Raw genomic sequence first — 22198 nt, forward strand, 5'->3', positions numbered from 1 at the left:
AAATTGATTTCTCTTTTGTTTCCTTGCCCTTGAACGGAGACGTACACACAAAATTATGTCTATACACCCGTCTATACGCCCGTCTATACACTCGTCTATACACCCGTCTATACAGTATACCCGTCTATACACCCGTCTATACGCCCGTCTATACGCCTGTCTATACGCCCGTCTATCCACCCGTCTATACACCCGTCTATCCACCCGTCTATACGCTGTCTATACGCTGTCTATACGCCCGTCTATACACTCGTCTATACACCCGTCTATACACCCGTCTATCCACCCGTCTATACACCCGTCTATACACCCGTCTATACGCCTGTCTATACACCCGTCTATACACCCGTCTATACAGTATACCCGTCTATACACCCGTCTATACGCCCGTCTATACGCCCGTCTATACGCCCGTCTATCCACCCGTCTATACACCCGTCTATCCACCCGTCTATACGCTGTCTATACGCTGTCTATACGCCCGTCTATACACTCGTCTATACACCCGTCTATACACCCGTCTATCCACCCGTCTATACGCCCGTCTATACGCCCGTCTATACGCCCGTCTATACGCCCGTCTATACACCCGTCTATACACCCGTCTATACACCCGTCTATACACCCGTCTGTACACCCGTCTATACGCCCGTCTATACGCCCGTCTATCCACCCGTCTATACGCCCGTCTATAAGCCCGTCTATCCACCCGTCTATACACCCGTCTATACAGTATACCCGTCTATACACCCGTCTATACGCCCGTCTATACGCCCGTCTATACACCCGTCTATACAGTATACCCGTCTATCCGCCCGTCTATACGCCCGTCTATACGCCCGTCTATAAGCCCGTCTATCCGCCCGTCTATACACTCGTCTATACACCTGTCTATACGCCCGTCTATACACTCGTCTATACACCTGTCTATACGCCCGTCTATACACTCGTCTATACACCTGTCTATACGCCCGTCTATCCACCCGTCTATACACCGGTCTATCCACCCGTCTATACACCCGTCTATACACCCGTCTATACGCTGTCTATACGCCCGTCTATACACCCGTCTATACACCCGTCTATACACCCGTCTATACACCCGTCTATCCACCCGTCTATACACCCGTCTATACACTCGTCTGTACACCTGTCTATACGCCCGTCTATACGCCCGTCTATACGCCCGTCTATACACTCGTCTATACACCCGTCTATACAGTATACCCGTCTATACACCCGTCTATACACCCGTCTATACACCTGTCTATACGCTGTCTATACGCCCGTCTATACGCCCGTCTATACACCCGTCTATACACCCGTCTATACACTCGTCTATACACCCGTCTATCCACCCGTCTATCCACCCGTCTATACACCCGTCTATACACTCGTCTATACACTCGTCTGTACACCTGTCTATACACCCGTCTATACACCCGTCTATACACCCGTCTATACACTCGTCTATACACTCGTCTGTACACCCGTCTATACACCCGTCTATACACCCGTCTATACGCCCGTCTATGCGCCCGTCTATACACCCGTCTATACACTCATCTATACACTCGTCTGTACACCTGTCTATACACCCGTCTATACACTCGTCTGTACACCTGTCTATCCACCTGTCTATCCACCCGTCTATACACCCGTCTATACACTCGTCTATACACTCGTCTGTACACCTGTCTATACACCCGTCTATACACCCGTCTATACACCCGTCTATACGCCCGTCTATGCGCCCGTCTATACACCCGTCTATACACTCATCTATACACCCGTCTATACAGTATACCCGTCTACCGACGCAGCCTAATATTCCTGCTGTCGTCTGTCATTAATGTTAATAAAACAACAAAATACAGCTTTAACAAAGATGAAACTATATTTCATTTCTAAAGTGAACAAATAGTGTTATTTTACATTTAGTCTTAATTATTAATGTCTGTACCTGAATACTACTGTTAGACTGTAACTTTGTTATTTAGTTTTCATCTCTGCTTGTAATTTGTGTATTTGTTCTTATTTTATTACTGACTGTTCACTTGTTTTTACAGTTTTTCTCGATTGCTTAAACACATTTCTTGAAACTATGCCTCGTATTCTCAAAACTATAAACACAAATCCATAACGTCTCACCCAATTCCCCAAACATCCTATTTTCAGGTCAAAATGAAGCTCTACACTCAAAACCATTCACTCTTGCTGAAAAACCATACTTTGCCCTCAGAAAGGACACACAAGCCCTCAAAATCACACACACTACAACATAGTCTAACACACTGGTGTAATAAATTCAAAACAACATTTCCAAAACTGGTAAGTTATGTTGCTTGTGGTTCCCCCCTCACAAACCTTTTCACATGATGAACACAAAAGACACAACCAATGGATACATTGGCACATTTTTATTCATACACAGAAAACACACACACACACACAAAAATATTTTTTTACTCTTTTTTTTTTTACTCTCTCCTCTAAATTTTTTATTTATATTTACTTACAGTAAGATGTGTGTGACCAACATATGACAGTAAAAGAGCACACACAAACCTTATTCTAATATGAAAGTGTATTGGAATGGTAAAGAGTGTTGGTCGAGACAGGAGGGTCTCCACTCAAGGAGACAATATGATGAACACGTCTAAGAATGTTCCACATATGGTTGAAATACCATCATTGGCCTAGAAAGATAACATTCTGGGAGTCAAGACTATAAAGGAGAAAAGATGCTTCACTGTCACACTCTGTGCCACTCTGTGTGACTGTACGACTGCTGGCCTTTTCTTGCAAGAAAATACACCTCATCAAAGACTATTGGAAATGTTTGTCTCTTATTCAGTGATAGGATTGTGTTTGCCACCACACCTCCCTGAAGGTTCTCGAGGCGACGGTAAAGCGACTCAAATTTGGCCGTACTCGTAGCCCAGCCTCCCTCATAGTCATACCATTGACTAAGACATGGGCAACTAGAGTGGCTTGAACTTCATCTGAGACTGCTTGTCTTCTTGTCCTTCCTCCTCCTCATTCTTATCCCTCTTCCTTCATGTCTTTCTGGATCCATTGTTCCAAAACTCAATAAACTGATTTGGGCCCTTTTATATATCTATTGAAGGTTCTGATTGATGTGTGTTAAATTTTGACTCTTAGTGTTTCCACCTGGGTAATTGTGTGCTAACTGAGCTGAAGCTGTGCTGACTTGAGTGAACAATATTGAATGCTAGTGCTTTCTAAATGACAACATGGTCTAAGCAATGAGAAATTAAGGGATTTGTGTGTAGAGTTTTGCAGTGACAGTTCAACAAATCTGACTCATGTGTCAAAACAGGGAATAGTGTTTATAGTTTAGTGAAATGGGTGTGCTTTTTGATAAATGGCATTATGGTTTTGAAATTTTAGTTCAAAAGCCTGGTTATAGTGTTTAAGCAATCGAGAAAAACTGTAATAATGTTTGAACTTTATCGGTTAGGCGAGTAGTTTTTGATGTGGTATCAAAGAACTTCAAGTGAGCTTTAAGTAATAAATAAAAATTACCCCCCCCCCCATATATATATATATATATATAATTTATTTTTATTTTTTATGATTCCAACTGTGAGTTTTGTGATCCGCTCCCCCACTCAGAGCCACACATCTGAAGCTCCAGTAGCATCAATCATTCATGAGGACAGGGACTCATCTAAAATGCATGGTAAGAGCAAATCCTGTAGCCTACGTTTTACATTATTTCTGAGGACAGGGTGCTTGACATGGAGGTTTTTAGATTCATGCTTTAGTTTAATACTTAATGTTAGAGGTTTGTTCAAATCACGACGAGCGCTAGACTAGTGATGTAATGCCTGTAGGTTACACCTGAACCGAGAGATTCATGATTCTTTAAAGTCTCCCTGTGGTGAAAATCCAGCTTTTAATGTTGTTTATGTGTCTATGTGGTGTTTTTAATATGCTTTAAGACAAACCATGTGTAAATTCATAAGTCGACTCCATTGCTGAGTATTTCCTCCTTAAAACTGCAGTGAACCAAAGACAGTCTCAAAAACACGCTTTGAAATCGCTGGTGTTTCTGACGTGTGTGAGTGTGTGTGTGTGTGTGTGTGTGAGTGAGAGTATGTGTGTGTGTGTGTGTGTGTGTGTGTGTGAGTGTGTGTGTGTGTATGTGAGTGAGTGAGTGAGTGAGTGAGTGTGTGTGAGTGAGTGGGTGAGTGTGAGAGTATGTGTGTGTGTGTGTGTGTGTGTGAGTGTGTGTGAGTGAGTGTGTGTGAGTGTGTGTGAGTGAGTGTGAGAGTGAGAGTATGTGTGTATCTGTGTGTGTGAGTGAGTGAGTGTGAGAGTGAGAGTATGTGTGTGTGTGTGTGTGTGAGTGAGTGAGTGAGAGTATTTGAGTGTGTGTGTGAGTGTGAGAGTGAGTGTGTGTGTGTGTGTGTGAGTGAGTGAGTGTGAGAGTGAGAGTATTTGAGTGTGTGTGTGTGTGTGTGTGTGTGTGTGTGTGAGTGAGTGAGTGAGTGAGTGTGAGAGTGAGAGTATTTGAGTGTGTGTGTGAGTGTGAGAGTGAGTGAGTGTGAGAGTGTGTGTGTGTGTGTGAGTGAGTGAGTGTGAGAGTATTTGAGTGTGTGTGTGAGTGAGTGTGTGTGTGTGTGTGAGTGTGTGTGTGTGTGTGTGTGTGTGTGTGTGTGTGTGTGAGTGAGTGAGTGAGTGAGTGAGTGAGAGTATGTGTGTGTGTGTGTGTGAGTGAGTGTGAGAGTGAGAGTATTTGAGTGTGTGTGTGAGTGTGAGAGTGAGTGTGTGTGTGTGTGTGTGTGTGTGTGAGTGTGTGTGTGTGTGTGTGAGAGAGTATTTGAGTGTGTGTGTGAGTGTGAGAGTGAGTGAGTGTGTGTGTGTGTGTGTGTGTGTGAGTGAGTGAGTGTGAGAGTATTTCAGTGTGTGTGAGTGAGTGTGAGAGTGAGTGTGAGAGTGTGTGTGTGTGTGAGTGAGTGAGTGAGTGAGTGTGAGAGTGAGAGTATTTGAGTGTGTGTGTGAGTGAGTGAGTGTGAGTGTGAGAGTGAGTGTGTGTGTGTGTGAGAGAGAGTGAGTGAGTGAGAGTATGTGTGTGTGTGTGTGTGTGTGTGTGTGTGTGTGAGAGAGTGAGTGTGAGAGTGAGAGTATTTGAGTGTGTGTGTGTGTGTGTGTGTGTGAGTGAGTGTGAGAGTGAGAGTATTTGTGTGTGTGTGTGAGTGTGAGAGAGTGTGTGTGTGTGTGTGTGTGTGTGTGTGTGTGTGTGTGTGTGTGTGTGTGTGTGTGTGAGTGTGAGAGTGAGAGTGAGTGAGTGTGAGTGTGTGTGTGTGTGTGTGTGTGTGCACGTGTGTGTGTGTGTGTGTGTGTGTGTGTGTGTGTGTGTGTGTGTGTGTGAAACGTGATGGAACCCTTTAAGGTTCCATATAGAACCTGTGATTGAGCTGAAGAGAGAGAGAGAGAGCGAGAGAGAGAGAACGTGTCTGTAATACAAACACACATCGAAACAATTCCATCTGTTCCTGCAATGAGAACCAGAGTTTTCCCACACTATAGTCATGTTCTCATGATTATGAGCTGTTGCTCTCTCTGATTATGTTCTCTCAGGCTCTGAGGTCAGATCTCATGTAAGTAAACGCTGGTTCATATTGTCATTCTCAGGCTTGCTGACCCAGTTACATGAAATTACAGTCGTCTGGTCTTTAAACACACTGATCCGCTCCGATTCAATGCCACAGCAGCACATTAATAAAACATAACAATATTATGTCAATAAGACATAAAACACATCAGCGGAAATCAAAGCTGTCCACAGATGATCAGTTCAGATCAATATTTGTGCAGTTTTCCTCTCCTAATCTACTCCACAAGGAAGAATACAGAGAGAAAACACTCTTCTGGTGTTTATTAAAGCAAGTATGTTTTTAAATCATTCATTAATTTTAATATATTTGCTATAAACATGCCAATTAAGACATTGGCTGTGTGTAAAAACGTGCAGAACGTCTCATTAATACATTTATGAATTCAGTTACTTCTGTCAATCATTCATAGATGCCAGTTTTTCTCTCTCTCTCTCTCTGTGTGTGTGTGTGTGAGTCAACAAGAGGTCAGTAAGATGTTTTTTTTGAATACTTGATACTTTTATTCATAAGGACGCATTAAATTGATCAAAAGTGACATTAAAGACATTTATAATGTTACAAACAAATGCTTAAACTGAAATGCAAATTAAAAATGTTGCTTTGAAATAAAATAAGTTTAAGTACTAAAATTTAATAAAAAAAAAAAAGTAATATAAAAATAAAGAAAAGCTAAATAGAAATGTTGCTTTGGCAACTTCTTTACTAAGGCCAGTAACTCCGAGGAGGAGCCCAGGCACCGGACAGAGTTTCTCCACCTCGTCCTTCTCCAGCTTCTCCAGATCTCTCCATCTCGCGGTGACACTCCTCCTCCAGGCGTTTCTTGCTCTCCCTCTTCACCTCCTCCTGTTCTGTGGAATTCTTCAGTTTCCACAGTGTGTCCTCATTTTCGTTTCTTTATTTCCACTTCTATCGCAGGCTGCTTTGCTCTTCCCCACAGCTCTTCGTTCTTTATTTTACAGGCCATCTGATGTTAAGAACGGCAGTGGTTGGTGAGACTCGTGGCTTGCTCAGGAGGTTCTTTGTTGTTTTCCACGTCTCAGATCCGTAGAGGAGAATGGTTTTTATGCTTGAGTTGAATAGCCGTAGTTTGGTGTCGAGTGTTACGTGCTCTCCATATGGCCAAATGCATCTCTTCAGTCTTGGGAAAGTTCACTTTCTACATGAACTATTTCAAAGTTCAGTTCACAAATTTTAAAATGAACTAGTTCAGTTAATCGTTCATACTTCAAAATTTTTAACTAAGTTCACAGTTCCAAAAATGAACTAGTTCATATTTCTTTTTTTCCATATGTTGCTACAAGCTTTTTTTTTTTTTAAATATTTCCACTGCCCATATAGAACCACAGACAGCAATTATTAAAAACGTGCCGCTTGAATGGTCTTTTTTAATGAAGAATTATTAAAAGAAAAACAGGACAGTAGTCCTTAAGGTGCAAATGTTTTTCAATTTTAATAATTTTCCATTTCAGTACATACTAAAAAGGAATACTGGAATCCTGGAAAAATATACCGTGGCGTTCACAGACACCAGAATGAACGAGTTCACAGTAACGTTCATCAGGCAGTATAACGGTACGTTCAGTTCACGTTCGCCCAAAATATGAACGAGTTTATGAACTATCGTTCAATGAACGCGTTCAGGCACAACAGTGCATCTCTTGCCTTGCCTATTCTCCTCTTTACATCCCCTTCTGATCCGCCATCCCTCGCTACCTCACTTCCCAGGTAAATGAAGGAGTTGGCGTCCTCTAGTGGTTGGTGGTTAACCATCAAGCTGGCCAGCGTCTTTGTATTGGCCTTGAGCACTTTGGTCTTCTGTGTGCTAATGTGGAGTCCTGTCTCGGCTGCCTTCTGTTCTACCTCTCTCAATCTCTCTTGCATTTGTTGGTGGTTTTGGCACAGTAATGCGATATCATCTGCGAAGTCTAGGTTGTCCAGTTGTGTGAACAGGGTCCACTGGATCGCATTGAGCTGTTGTCCGTGGCTCGCCGCATGATCCAGTCGACCGCTAAGAGGAACAGTAGTGGAGAGAGTGAGCCGCCTTGCCTTACTCCTGTTGTGATGTGAAAAGACTCTGTCTGCCGGTCTTCATGTATGATTCTACACTGCATTCCCGATTAGGTGATCTTGATGATGGTGGTGAACTTCTCTGGTATGCCGTAGTGTCTCATCAGTTGCCAGAACACTTCCCTATCCAGACTGTCGAATGCTTTCTCGAAGTCCAGAAATACTGTGTAAAGTGGAGATTTAAACTCTTGTGATCTATTGCACATGATCTATTTTGCCTGAATCCAGCTTGGTTGTCTCTAAGCGGTGCGTCCACTGCTGCCTTGAGGCGTTGCAGGATTATCCGGTTTAGGATTTTGCCTGGTATGGAGAGAAGCATTATACCCCTGTAGTCGTCGCAGAGGCTTAGGTTACCTTTCTAGGGTATTTTTACCAGATGGCCTTCCTTCCATTCCCCAGGCAGGTCTTCATCCCTCCAGATCCTACCAAACAGGTCATCTAGTATTTGCGAGGATGTGCTTTAAAGCAACACTAAGGAAGATTTGGTATAATATTTAAAGGGGTGGTATAATGCCCTTTTCACAAGATGTAAAGTAAGTCTCTGATGTCCCCAGAGTGTGTGTGTGAAGGTTTAGCTCAAAATACCCCACAGATATTTTTATATCGCATGTTAAAATTGTCAGTTTTTGAGGATGAGGAAAAACGCACCGTTTTTGGGTGTGTCCCTTTAAATGCAAATGAGCTGCTGCTCCCGGCACAGGGGGCGGAGCTACAACAGCTCTACCTCACACAGACATGCACTGAATATGTCAATGTTTTTGTTTAAACCGGAGTCAGACAATGATGGAGAGACTCAAGAAGAAGTGACAACATGTAGAAGCAACAGGACATTTCTGAATGGTTAGTTGATGAGTTTGTGTAGTTATCTTCTAGACATTGATTAGCATATTCTGTCTTGATAATCTATAAATCGTGTTCAGGGGGCGGGGTTTATGTAAATTATAGGGTTAGTGATGTCACTATCCTGGGTCGTTTGTTGTAGTTCTTAAATAACGATTTCTTTAAAAGTAAATATCTTCCTTTGCTTTGAACTTTGAGCGTCGTAACTTTGAAGATGTTGTTTATGCTCAAACAGCAACATTACACACTAACTAAAGTTAGAAAAGTGAAATCATAATCAACCACCCCTTTAAAATAATGTTTCCAAAATGGTTCCAGTGGTTCATCAAGTCGTAACAGGGTGAAAAGCACTTCTGCCTCCGCTTTGCGGTCCTTTATCGGCTAAAACCACACCATGTAAGATTGCCAGACCGGGTCGCGTTTCTGTAGTTCTAATGAGACATAAGAAAACTACAAATTTGGCTTGCTTTACGTCAAGCGTTACAATAGTCATTATTTTGTTTTTCTTTGTTTCTGATGTCGCAATACATCAAACTTTCATGAAATCACGCAACATACTCTACCTTGTCTGTGGACATCGTTCATGCGAGCGAGCGTGCGACGGTAGGCGACGGTAGGCTAAATGATTTACGACAGCGGTAATGCACAATTCCGCTTCCAACCTGTAGGGCGACCGAAGAGGAAATGTTCCTTGGTGTTGCTTTAAGAGCTTCTGTATCTTATCTGGACCTGGTGTCTTGCTGTTCTTGGAGAGCTTGATGGCTTTTCTAATCTCTGCTTTGATTGGCCGTCTGCAGTCAGCTGACGGGGGACTTCTGCAGGTCGCATGTTTGCTCTGGTTGGTTCAGCAGGTCCGAGAAGTGCTCGACTCACCTCTTCATTTGTTCTTCTTGTGTATTCAGTGTCCTTCCTCCCTTATCTTTAACTGGGTGGTTCCCTGTCTGGTATTTTCTGGTCAGGAGTCGGATGTTGTCAGAGCTTTGCAGCTTCCTCCGTCTCTTATCTCTCCTAGCACTCCTTTCCCTCCCGGTCTGCTCCGCTATATGCTTCCCCAGATGTTTTCTTGGCTGCTCTTGTTTCACAATTGTTTAATAGTTTCTTCCTTTCCTCTATTCTGATCAGGGTGTCGGTTGTGAGTCATTCCCGGTGTTTTCTTTTCTTGGGCCGAACTGACTCCTCACACTCCTGTACTCGCTGCCAGTGGTTTTCTATTGTTCTGGGTTCCTCCTCCATTTCTTGTAGAGCTGTAAAGCGGTTTCTACGCTCTATTTGGAAGTCCGCTTGTTTATCTTTGATGGACACATTGTAGCGCTTGCCTATGGAGTTACTGTTGTGGTGTTTTTTCAGCGTAAGTTTTAAGTTAGCTACCAATAGACGGTGGTGCGTGCCTCATCAGCTCCTCTCCTCACCCGAACATCTTCAAGGCTTCTCCTGAATCTCTTGGAGATGCAGAAATTATCCATTTGGTTTTCTGCCCTCATGTCCGGAGATGCCCAAGTTTCCCGATGGCATGGTTTGTGGGGGAAGAGGGTTCCGCCGATGACAAGATTTGATTGCAAAGAGTTCTCCATTCATCACTCCAAGGCCATGCTTTCCCATCACTTGTTCAAAGCCGGTGTTATCGTTGCCAATCTTTGCATTCAGATCCCCCATTAAAATGGTGAGATCCGTCTCAATGCATTTTCTCCTGGTTTCCTCTCGCTTTTGGTATAAATCTTCTTTTGCCTCCTCCTCTGCTTCATTTGTGGAGGCGTAGCACGCTTATGTGAGGTCTTGAATTTGGCCATGATGATCCTTGGCTCACTGGTGTCTTCTGGGCTTCATTTGATAGCATGATTGCTACCCCGTCTGAATGAGCCGCATTATCTCCCGTCAGTCCCGTGTGTCCGGAGTATATGATTGATTCTCCTGATGAGAGCCATGTTTGTCCTGCTTCCTTCCACTTGGCTTCTGCAATTCCAAGTATATGGATGCCATATGCCTTCATTTCATCCGCGATGGTCTGTGCTTTTCCTGTAATATGCATTGAGCGCACATTCCATGTTCCAATCTTTGTGATAGATTTAGGATTAAGAAGTTTCCGCCTCCTGTCGGCGTTGACCACAAGGCTTCATCCTCCTCCCAGTTGAAGGTCCTCTTCCTCCCAATTCTAAGGTGTGTAAAATATATCGTTCAGTGTTTCTGTAATCAAAGTTTGACCTTTAGGCGGGGGATTGGCCTACCCATTCTCAGTCTGTTCCCTCTCCCGAGACCGGTTTGCCGAGGGAGACCCTACCAGGAGCACGAAGCTCCAGACAACACAGCTCTCGGCTTCACCGGGACACTCAAACCTCTCCACCACCATACGGTCTAGAAGCGGTGCTTCGGCAACTGACTGAAATTAAATAATTTTAGGATGAAGCATTACAATTTTATGGAACTAAAAGTAATAAAATAAAATTTAAATTAAATTGAAAACTGAAAATATATAAAAAAAGCTGATGTAATTGTTTAGTATGTAAATGATATGATAAACTGCTGGTTTAGTTCAGGGTAATTGTGTGATACGCAGATCTGACCAGCAGGAGGTGTCTCAGTTCCCATGATGCCTCTGTGTTTGGCCTGAAGTGTGTGTGTGTGTGTGTGTGTGTGTGAGTGTGAGTGTGTGTTGGTTTCAGATGGACTCAAACCTTTCATCGGCAGACTCCTCCTGGGCAGATCCAGACTCTTCTTCTCTACGGCTCCGTGTCGTTTACCTGCGAATCACAGCACACACATCAGCATCTGAACCTGAGTGTGTGTGTGAGAGTGTGTGTGTGTGTGTGTGTGTAGGTGTGTGTATGTGTGTGTGTGTGTGTGTGGGAGCAGCAGTGGGCGGTGAGTAGGAGCACTCGTGGAGTAAATGGAGTGTGTGTGTGTGTGTGTGTGTGTGTGTGACTCTCAGTAACAGTGAAGGATTCGACACTTACACTGATGGAACCATTCGTCTGCAGCATAAAACACAAAACACACACATTTACACACGATCACAATCCGAGAGAATAAGACCTACAACTTTTACTGTATTTTAAACATAATTAATATGGAAACAGGCATTACATGTTAAAAACAACAAGAGTTGACATCAGTAAGATTTGTTATTGCTTTTTATTACATGGCTTGGTTGAATTCTAATGTAGAGTGCGGTGTGTTATTTCTTGATATCAGACGCTGCTGAGTATAACACACCGTTGCCATGATAAACAGAGCGTTGCAATGGACGCAGGATTCTAACCGTAGAGACGGAACGGACTATTTTCTTTAGCGGAACCAATACAATCGTTTTTAAATCAATAAACTCCTTTTTAAATCAATATTTTGTGTCAAATTATTGATTTATTTGGTAGGTAGCCATGTAATAAGCGGGATAATGTAGAGCAAGGCGGTTGTTATAGCGAATAAAACCCCTTCAGGCTGACTCAAGATCCCGACGCGAGCCTCGCTCTACATTATCCCTTACTTAAAGAAATTGATACTTTTATTAATCAAGGATGAATTAAATTGATCAAAAGAGAAAGTAAAGACATTAATAATGTTACAAAAGATTCAAATAATTAATATTTTTTAAAATAAAAATATTTCAAATAAATGCTGTTCTTTTGAACTTTCTATTCATCAAAGAATCCTGAAAAATAAAATGTATCACAGTTTCAACACAAATATAAAGCTGTTTTAATCATTGATAATAATAATAAATGTTTCTTGAGCATCAAATCATCATATTAGAGTGATTTCTGAAGGATCATGTGACACTGAAGACTGGAGTAATGATGCTGAACATTCAGCTTTGATCACAGGAATAAATTACACTTTACTGTATATTCACATAGAGAACAGATGATTTACACTGGAATAATATTTCACAATATTACTGTATTTTTGATCAAATAAACACAGCGTTGTTGCGCAGAAGAGACTCTTTCAGAAACATTTATCTTTTGGAACATGAACTATTGGATTTTAGAAACATGACCTCATGACTAAATATTGGTTGATTATTTCTGGTCTACATGATTTTGATTAAATATTCCGAAGACACTCTTTGTTTTTAATGCAATTACATCAGAAGTAACAGTAATTAAATGACATAAAAATAATTAAGAGCAACTTAATTCGACTCCAGTAATTAATGGCAGAGTAATGAGTTCTAATGACCTTTGCTGGTGCGTCCGGTGAAGCAGTCCCTCTTCTTATGATGACCTCCTGACCTCGCGCTGTGATTGGCCGCTTGGACGTGGAACTTCTCGGCTCCGGGAACCTCCTTGTGCACGTGATAGGACAGATTACGCAAGATACACACACAGTTCTCCACCGACTGCAGAAGAGAAACACACACACGCGAGATCAGAGGACACACTACACCCAACCAACAGCACACGTCATTAAACACACCGCATCACAGAGCAGGAAAATAAACTTAGATTACATTATAAATAATAATACATGATAATAATAATAATTATTATTATTATTGTCGTCATTATTGTAGTAAATTAAAATAAAAAACTAAATACTAATACAAATAATAATATAAATTATTATTATTTAATTAAACTAAATAGTATTAATCATAATTATGATTATTATTAAATTAAACTAAACACTAATAATAATAGAAATATAACTATTATTAAATAAAATAAAATGTACTTTAATAATATCAAATTAAAATTAAACTGAATTAATAAAATAATAATTATTATGATTATGATTATTAATATTATTTAATTTAAACTTTAAATTTTGAATTTAATATTATTTAAAATAATAATTATAATAATTATTTTTATAATGTTGTAGTGAGTCATTATTAAATTATTATTATTATTATTATGTTTAATTTAGGTTGAATAATTATATTAAATAATAAATAAATGAAACTGTATTAATAATACTTATAATAATAGTAATAATAGCAACAATTATCATTATTTATTACTACTATTGTTGTTGCTGTTTTGAATTATTATGTTTAATTTTTATTTAATAATAATAATATTAAATTAAAATTAAGCTGAATTAATTATATTAATAATAATAATAATAATTACTATTAAATTAAACTAAATGTTAATAATACTAATATTTATAATTATAGTGAGATTTTATTTAATTCTTTTAATTTTATTTAAAACTGAAACAATAATAATAGTACTATTAATTATTATTATTAATTTATTTATTATTTATTATTATTATTAAACTTTAATTATAATATTAAATTAAAATCAAACTGAATTAATTATTTAATTATTTATTTAATTAATCAGTTATAATGAGTTTATAGCTTAGCATCGTTTTATTACATTGTTTCTGGGTCAAGAGAGAAATCAGGATTTTTTTAATACAATATATATATATAAATATATATCAGGTGGTGTGCAGGTGTGCCGAGGCCTGGATTTCTATTTAAATTCTTACTTTGTTATTGATGTCTCTCTTTGCGACGGCAGAATAAAGCGCGTGCAGAAGCGCGTCCACGAGTCCCTCACACACACGCAGTCTCTGTCGAGCTTCGGCTCCGTCTGAACTCACGTTCCTGCACACACACACACACACACACACCCTGCATCTCAATGTCCACCATCCATCCTAAACAGTGTGTGAGATTAGAATAATAAAAATAAAAAAATTAAATGAAAAAAAAAAGAAATGTGGAGGATTTTTACTGTGAAAAGATGATTGACAGGCCAGTTTACTGTGACAGGATGAGAGAGAGCAACCGTTAAAATTGACCTATCGCTAAGCCCCGCCCCCTTAGTTACTGTTGCTATCTCGGACAAACAAACGGAGTCGTAACTGTCTGTCAGTGACAGCCGTCAGTGTGAAAACCTCGTCCCAAGATGTGTTTGATAAGCGTTGGACACAGAAGGACCAGCTCTCGCCGAGGAGCATCAAGTGGGACTTAAATACGCCATGGAGGGATTTATAAAAGATTTAAAAATAAATGTGGTACGTAACAAGATTAATTTGTTAGCGAGGGTTTACAGATCACAATGCAATAAGCCTCATGTTACTGTACATGACGTGAGAACAGTTAGCTATTTAGGTTAGCACGTTAGCATGGACTCACTAACTAGAGCATGACTACCAGAAAATGAACGTTTTCATCTTCATTGGGATTGGGGTTGAATCCTTAGGGAACCAGGTGACTGCGCTCACATCACTGATATTATAAATAAACCAGGCTTCAGTCGTATAGCGCAGATAACTGGTCCTATTACAAGTACCCAACGCACATCGTTTTACCATTTTTGTAGCATAAACACCATAAAAACCGCGAGAGCTTCGGATCTTCCAATGTTTCTCTATGGCGCTGAAACCTAAAGATGTCCGAGTTCCCCGTGCAACTGCCATTGGCTGAGCGCTGTTCGAGGGGCGGGGCTTACCGATAGGTCAGTTGTATGACGTGATAGTTCGTCCCGAAGCTTGTCTACTCTTCTGCTACACACTCAAAAGTATCTACTTTTTCTTCACAATAAGAACACATAGTGTCAGGGCGCAGTAAAGCAGGCGAGTCACGCTCTCAGGAATCCAGAGGGATCAGGGTCACAGAAAACTGTGGAAAACCGCCTAAAAACAGAGAGAAATGCTGCGAGCGAACCTCAGACATCCAGAAGTGTTCTTGAAGACCGTGTTCCACTCGGGGTCTCCGGGCCGGGCCGGGTCGTTCGGGTCTCCTCTCAGGCCCGAGTGAGGGATGATGATCTCGTCCGTCAGCGTCTGCAGGCCGTGGTCGATCACCAGCATCTTCAGCGGCTCGTGAGACGACAGGTTCCACAGCGTTCCTGAAACACCAGAGAGAGAGTTCACAGAGAGTTGGTTTGATTGCTGGGAGATTCACAAGAATGGTATCTCCAACTGGTTAAGGCTTTAGAGGAACCATTCCCAAATATTTTTACTGTGGCATTGAAAACAGTAAAAATAGTGAAATATTATTCCAAGCTAAATCAGCTGTTTTCTATGTGTATATAAGTTATAGTAAAGTGTAATTTATTCCTGTGATAAAAGCACATCAAGAAATGACAAAAACTAACATGAAAACTAAAAATAGAAAAACTAAAATAACAGTATTTGCTGCTTAATATTTTTGTGCATTTATTTTCCAGGATTTTTTGATTGATTTATTGTCACTTTTGATCAATTTAATGCTTCCTTTATGAATAAAACTATTTTTTTGAATGGTAGTGCATCATGATTTCTACAACAATATGTGACCCTGGACCACAACACCAGTCACAAGGGTACATTTTTTGAAATTGTGATTTATACATCATCTGAATGCTGAATAAATAAGCTTTCCATTGATGTATGGCTTGTTAGGATAAGACTTTTAAAGTTGTCCATTTATGTTGGCGATTTTGCTGCATCCACTCACAATTTAAAAAAATATGTATATTTACGGAAGGAAATTTACAAAATATCTTCATGGAACATGATCTTTACTTAATATCCTAATGATTTTTGGCATAAAAGAAAAATCTATAATTTTGACCCATAACCTATTGCCACCCGTGCGACTCGTGACTGGTTTAGTGGTCCATTAGGCAGCAAACCCCTTCAGTTCCCCTTCGAGGGAACTCGCACTGCGTCGTCGTCGTGACGACACTTTGGGGAACGCCCTCAGCGTAACGCATCTGAAGCATGAATGAAATCTGTCCAATCCTGATTGGTGCTGCGTCATGACGTAGTAGATGACGGCATAACCGGAAGATACAAAGGGACGCTGGCACAAACACACATCAGCTTTTTGCTCTTCAGCAAAGCGCTCTGTGTGAAACTGTTTGTCCTATTTGGTGTTGTTTGTCCTATAAGAATTGTCCCAAATAACGTCTGCATTGCAATATAGAATCTAGTGGCTCGGATCTCGCGTTTGCCGAGGCAGCGCGTAGGTTGCGGGTCTACTGTGCAATAAAGATTCTGTGACTCGCGTTGCCGAGGCAGCGCGTAGTTTGAAGGTCTGCATTGCAATACAGAATCTATAGTGGCTCGGATCTCGCGTTTGCCGAGGCAGCGCGTAGATTACGGCTACTCTGCAATAAAGATTCTGTGACTAATCTCGCGTTTGCTGAGGCAGCGCGTAGATTATGTCTGCATTGCAATACAGAATCTATAGCTCGGGTCTCGCGCTTGCCGAGGCAGCGCGTAGATTACGGGGCTACTCTGCAATAAAGATTCTGTGTGGGTGCGAGGCATGCACAGTCAGCTCCTGAGGGTGCTGGCTGTGTGTTCATTGAGAAATATCTTGACGCACACAGCCGTGCGTTCCGGGTGTTTCAACCTCGCGCCCGTTGGCTTTCTTCTGGAGAGATGAAAGCCAAATATATTGTGAACACTCGAATCTCGCGTTTGCCGAGGCAGCGCGTAGATTACGAGTCTGCTATAAAAGGGACACACACGGTCTGTGAAATAATACTGTTTGGGTGCGAGGCATTCACAGTCAGCTCCTGAGGGGGCTGGCAGTTCATTGAGAAATATCTCGGCGCGCGTGCATAGAAAAAAGCCGTGCGCTGTCGAATGTTTCAACCTCGCAATTGTTGACTTTCTTCTCGAGGGATGAAAGCCGATATATTGTGACGACGGCTCGAATCTCGCGTTTGCCGAGGCAGCGCGGAGATTACGAAACCGTTTAAATAAATATTAAACTAAACAAACAGTATTTTCTGGTGATTATGGCTGCATTTAATTCTTAATGGAATTAAATGATGGAATATTATCTGACCTTGAGAAGTTAGATATTTTAATTCAGCCTACCATCCAGACCGTGTTTCACTTATCTAGTGTTTTTGGCTGCATTTAATTTTGAGGAATTAAAATGTTGAGCCTCGCACCGACAGGTGCAGAAAGAGTGTCGCCTCCCGCGCCCCTCCCGAGGGAGCCTGGCAAAGGAGACGGCGCTCTTGCGGCAAGCCTTCTGAGCCTAAGGTCGATCTGAGGACCGTCCTTTAGGCAAAGAAGGCTTCTGCCAGATGGTCCTAGCTGCGGCCGGACCACTCAGAGCTGTCCCCCCCGGGGTGGAGCGATCGAGGTCGCCTCCCCCCGGAGCTCTCAGGAAATCAGTGCTGTGTTCCCGCCGTCCAGTACGCTTCGGGCCACACTGATTTCCCGCGCACGCACGCTGCTCCAGCCGCCTCTAGAAAGACCTGCAGCTGGGCAGCGAACGCGTCCGCACACCGAAAATCATTCTCGACTGCTCCCTGCCGGTCAGCCGCTTCAGGGGGTCGGGAATGAGGCTCGGTTGACACCCGAGGCCAGCCTTGAGAGGCTGGTTCCCTTAGTAGATTATCTCGGCGCATGGTCATGCTTCCGAATATATCTACGTGGGCCCTGCGTACTGTAGAGCTGGGTTACAGACTGCAGTTCAGCTCCCCTCCCCCGAAGTTCAACGGGGTGGTCTGGACTGTGGTCGGCTCAGAGCAGGTTTGGGTTATGGAACAGGAAGTTCAATCCCTGTTGGTCAAGGAGGCCATAGAACGTGTTCCTCTGCCAGACAGGGAGTCCGGGTTCTACAGCCGGTACTTCATAGTTCCCAAGAAGGATGGGGGGTTGCGTCCAATAATAGATCTCAGGCACTTGAATCGTTCTCTGAGGAGATTCAGGTTCAAGATGCTCATAATTCCAGCCATCGCGAGTCAGATCCAGTTCGAGGACTGGTTCGTCACGATAGATCTGAAGGACGCATACTTCCATAAATCCATCCTTCCATGTCACAGGAAGTTCCTGAGGTTCGCTTTCGGGGGCGAAGCGTACCAATATCGGGTTCTTCCCTTTGGTCTAGCTCTTTCCCCTCGCACCCTCACCAAGTGCATGGATGCAGCGCTGGCTCCGCTGAGACTCCAGGGCATTCGTGTACTCAATTACATCGACGACTGGCTAATATTAGCCAAGTCGTACGATATGGCAGTTCGGCATCGAGATGTCGTTCTGGCCCATATCAGGTGCTTGGGGCTGAGACTCAACACAAAGAAAAGCGTGTTGACGCCCTCCCAGAGGACTACGTTCCTGGGAGTGGTATGGGACTCCACGACGATGCGGGCACAAATGTCTCCTGCACGGGTGGAATCCATACGGGCGATGGTCTCCAGAGCAAAGCTAGGCCACAACCTCACTGTGAAGCAGTTTCAGAGACTGCTGGGGCTCATGGCAGCAGCGTCCAACATCATACCTTTTGGCCTACTGCACATGAGACCCCTACAGTGGTGGTTGAGAGCCAAGGGGTTTTCCCCGAGGGGAAATCCGTTCCGTATGATCAGGGTAACGCGCAAATGCCTTCGTTCTCTCGTCATATGGAAGAAACCTTGGTTCCTGTCCCAGGGACCGGTGCTGGGAGCATCATGTTGCCGGAAAACCGTTTCAACAGATGCCTCCCTCACTGGTTGGGGCGCGGTCATGGACGGCCGCTTTGCGAGAGGTCTGTGGGAGACCCGGCATTTTTCCTGGCACATCAACTGCCTGGAAATGCTGGCGGTCTACAAAGCTCTGAGGAGTTTTTTCCCGGACCTCCGCGGCCACCATGTCCTGATACGCTCGGACAACACTTCTGTAGTCGCGTATCTGAATCATCAGGGGGGTCTGAGGTCGCGCCCTCCATGCAGACTGGCACACCAGATCCTTCTGTGGTCCCAGGGGAAACTGTCGTCTCTCAGAGCGATGTATGTCCCCGGAGACCAAAATCAGGGAGCAGACGTCCTGTCGAGACAGGGGCTGAGGCCTGGGGAGTGGCGACTCCAAGCCATGTGCGTGAGATTCGGCCCAGTGGAAGTGGATCTGTTCGCGTCTCAAGAGACGTCCCACTGTCCACTGTGGTTCTCTCTCAGGCATCCAGCTCCGCTGGGGCTGGACGCCATGATGCAGACGTGGCCGAGGCTGCGTCTGTACGCATTTCCCCCGATCGCTCTGCTCCCGGGAGTCTTGGAGCGGGTCTGCCGGGAGGGGATCAGTCTACTTTTAGTAGCACCCCGCTGGCCGACCCGAGTATGGTTTTCGGACATTGTAGCACTGCTGGACGGCCTTCCGTGGCAGGTCCCTCTGAGGAGGGATCTGTTGTCGCAGGCAGGGGGCACAATATTTCACCCCCGGCCAGGGCTGTGGAACCTCTGGGTCTGGCCCCTGAGGGGGCCCGGTACCTAGAGGCTGGCCTGTCAGCAGGTGTTGTCGAGACCTTACTCAGCTCCAGGGCTCCTTCTACCAGGAGACTGTACAGCCTGAAGTGGAATGTGTTTTCCACTTGGTGTAGAGAGCGTGAGGTGGACCCAGTTAACTGCCCAGTGGCTTCAGTGCTGGAGTTCCTCCAAGATCGTTTCTCCGCCGGTCTTACCCCGTCCACACTTAAGGTGTATGTGGCTGCCATTGGGGCTTTCCACTCGCCTGTAGGTGATGGGCCTTTGGGGAAGCACCATCTGGTTGTACGTTTCCTCCGTGAGGCTCGGAGGATGAGGCCTGCGGCTCGCTCCAGAGTCCCAACTAATGGGACCTGGCGGTGGTACTTGAAGGGTTGGCTGAGGCCCCCTTCGAGCCACTGGAGTCGGCTGAGGCAAAGAACCTGACCCTTAAGGTTGCCTATCTCCTTGCTATCACTTCTCTGAGGAGAGTGGGGGATCTCCAGGCCTTGGCTATAACGCCAACTTGCCTGGAGTTTGCCCCTGGCGGAGTTAAGGCCATCTTACATCCTAGACCGGGCTATGTGCCCAAGGTGCCATCTAATGTGGCACGGTCAGTGGTTCTTCAGGCCTTCCATCCTCCACCTCACGCGACGGCGGAAGAGGGAAGACTTCACCTGCTCTGCCCAGTCAGAGCCCTTAGGGTTTATTTGGAGAAGTCTTCTCATTGGAGGAAGTCAGACCATTTGTTGGTGTGCTTTGGTTCACCCAAGAAAGGGCTGCCTGCATCTAAACAGACAATCAGCAATTGGATTGTCCAGGCTATAGCCACGGCTTATCAGGTGCGCAATTTGCCTTCACCTATGGCCGTGAGGGCTCATTCCACCAGGAGCATGTCCTCCTCGGTGGCCCTCCTTTCTGGCGTCTCGCTTCAGGATATCTGCGAGGCGGCCGGGTGGGCCACCCCGCACACCTTCATACGTTTTTACAGTCTGCAACTTCCTGTGACGCCTGGCGCCAGAGTGCTCGGTCCTAAGTATGCCTGTTCTTACAGCTTCATACTAGGGCGGGTGTGATTACGGTGTGGCATAGTGGGTATTACGTTCCCCAAAGTGTCGTCACGACGACGACGCAGTGCGAGTTCCCTCGAAGGGGAACGTCTCGGGTTACGACTGTAACCCTTGTTCCCCGAGAAGGGAACGAGACACTGCGTCTCGTCGCCACACCTATCACGGTCAGAGCGCTTGCTTCATCGCAAATAGCTGATGTGTGTTTGTGCCAGCGTCCCTTTGTATCTTCCGGTTATGCCGTCATCTACTACGTCATGACGCAGCACCAATCAGGATTGGACAGATTTCATTCATGCTTCAGATGCGTTACGCTGAGGGCGTTCCCCAAAGTGTCGTCACGACGACGACGCAGTGTCTCGTTCCCTTCTCGGGGAACAAGGGTTACAGTCGTAACCCGAGACGTTTCCCCGTGCTCATTGATGAATGCTGATGTGCACCTGTGACCAGTTCCCGGACGTCCGCGTCGTTGGATTTCCTCAGCAGTCTCAGCAGCGCAGGGATCCCGTCTGAGTTCTTGATGGCCACCTTGTTGAAGTTGTCTCTGCCGTAGGAGATGTTTCTCAGCGCTCCACAGGCCTTGCGGTGCACCTCGGGTTTGGGATGATCCAGGAGCCCGACCAGAACCGGGATTCCTCTGAGCTGCCGAACGTCTTGCTTGACCGTGTCGTTCTCGTAGCAGAGATGCTGGAGATACGCCGCGGCGTTGGACTTAACCGGGTCCATCGGGTGGCTCAGCATGGAGATCACCTCCCTGTATTCATATAGATTATCATCATTCAATTTAAACTAAACACTAATAATAGTTATATTTTTATGATTATAGTATTTATTATTAGTGTTTAGTTTTAATTTAAATTAATAATAGTTATATTTATATGATTTTATTATTATTATTAGTGTTTAGTTTAGTTTTAATTAAATAATCATAATATAATCATAAAAATATAACTATTATTACATTAAATGTCATGTTTACAAATGGACAGAAGCAAAGATGCAAGTAAAACTCAGAGTTTATTGAAAGTGATGGAAATAGTTCGATGGTGAGAAGCAACTGGTGACACAGGGACTGGATGGTCAGTGAAGATGTCCGTGAAGAAGTGGTGCAGAAGTGATGATCCAGGTGAAGACTTAATCCAAAGTGAACGAGAAACGGGAACATGAACATGAACATGACCATGACCATGACCATGACCATGACCATGACCAAGAGACATAAACAAACAATCTGACAAAGAGAGGAGAATGCAGTGAGGTTTTATAGGTGTGTTAATGAGCTGCAGCTGGTGATGATGAATGAGATCAGCTGGATTGCTGATCTGCCGGAATTAAGCGGTAACGCCCACTCACACACACACACACAAAACAACAGTTACACGAGACGAGAAGGAAACAATGAATTTATGAACCGTGACATTAAATTAAAACTAATCTAAACACTAATTATATAATCATA

The 22198-nt window shown here is 43.8% G+C and overlaps 1 protein-coding gene across 2 annotated transcripts in view; it reads right to left on the reverse strand.

Moving 5' to 3' along the window:
* arvcfa (ARVCF delta catenin family member a) overlaps nt 1-22198 on the reverse strand; it is a 38758-nt gene that overhangs the window by 7997 nt on the left and 8563 nt on the right. For both annotated transcript variants that reach the window (XM_084104038.1, XM_084104039.1), the window contains exons 6-11: nt 21180-21489; nt 15178-15361; nt 13995-14112; nt 12729-12888; nt 11504-11521; nt 11225-11290 (exon numbers count right to left, since the gene is read on the reverse strand). In XM_084104038.1, the coding sequence (XP_083960164.1) occupies nt 11225-11290; nt 11504-11521; nt 12729-12888; nt 13995-14112; nt 15178-15361; nt 21180-21489 (856 nt within the window). The remainder of the gene's footprint in view (nt 1-11224; nt 11291-11503; nt 11522-12728; nt 12889-13994; nt 14113-15177; nt 15362-21179; nt 21490-22198) is intronic.

The sequence above is a fragment of the Abramis brama genome (genome assembly GCF_963993115.1).
Source record: "Abramis brama genome assembly, chromosome: 25".
Lineage (NCBI taxonomy): Eukaryota > Metazoa > Chordata > Actinopteri > Cypriniformes > Leuciscidae > Abramis > Abramis brama.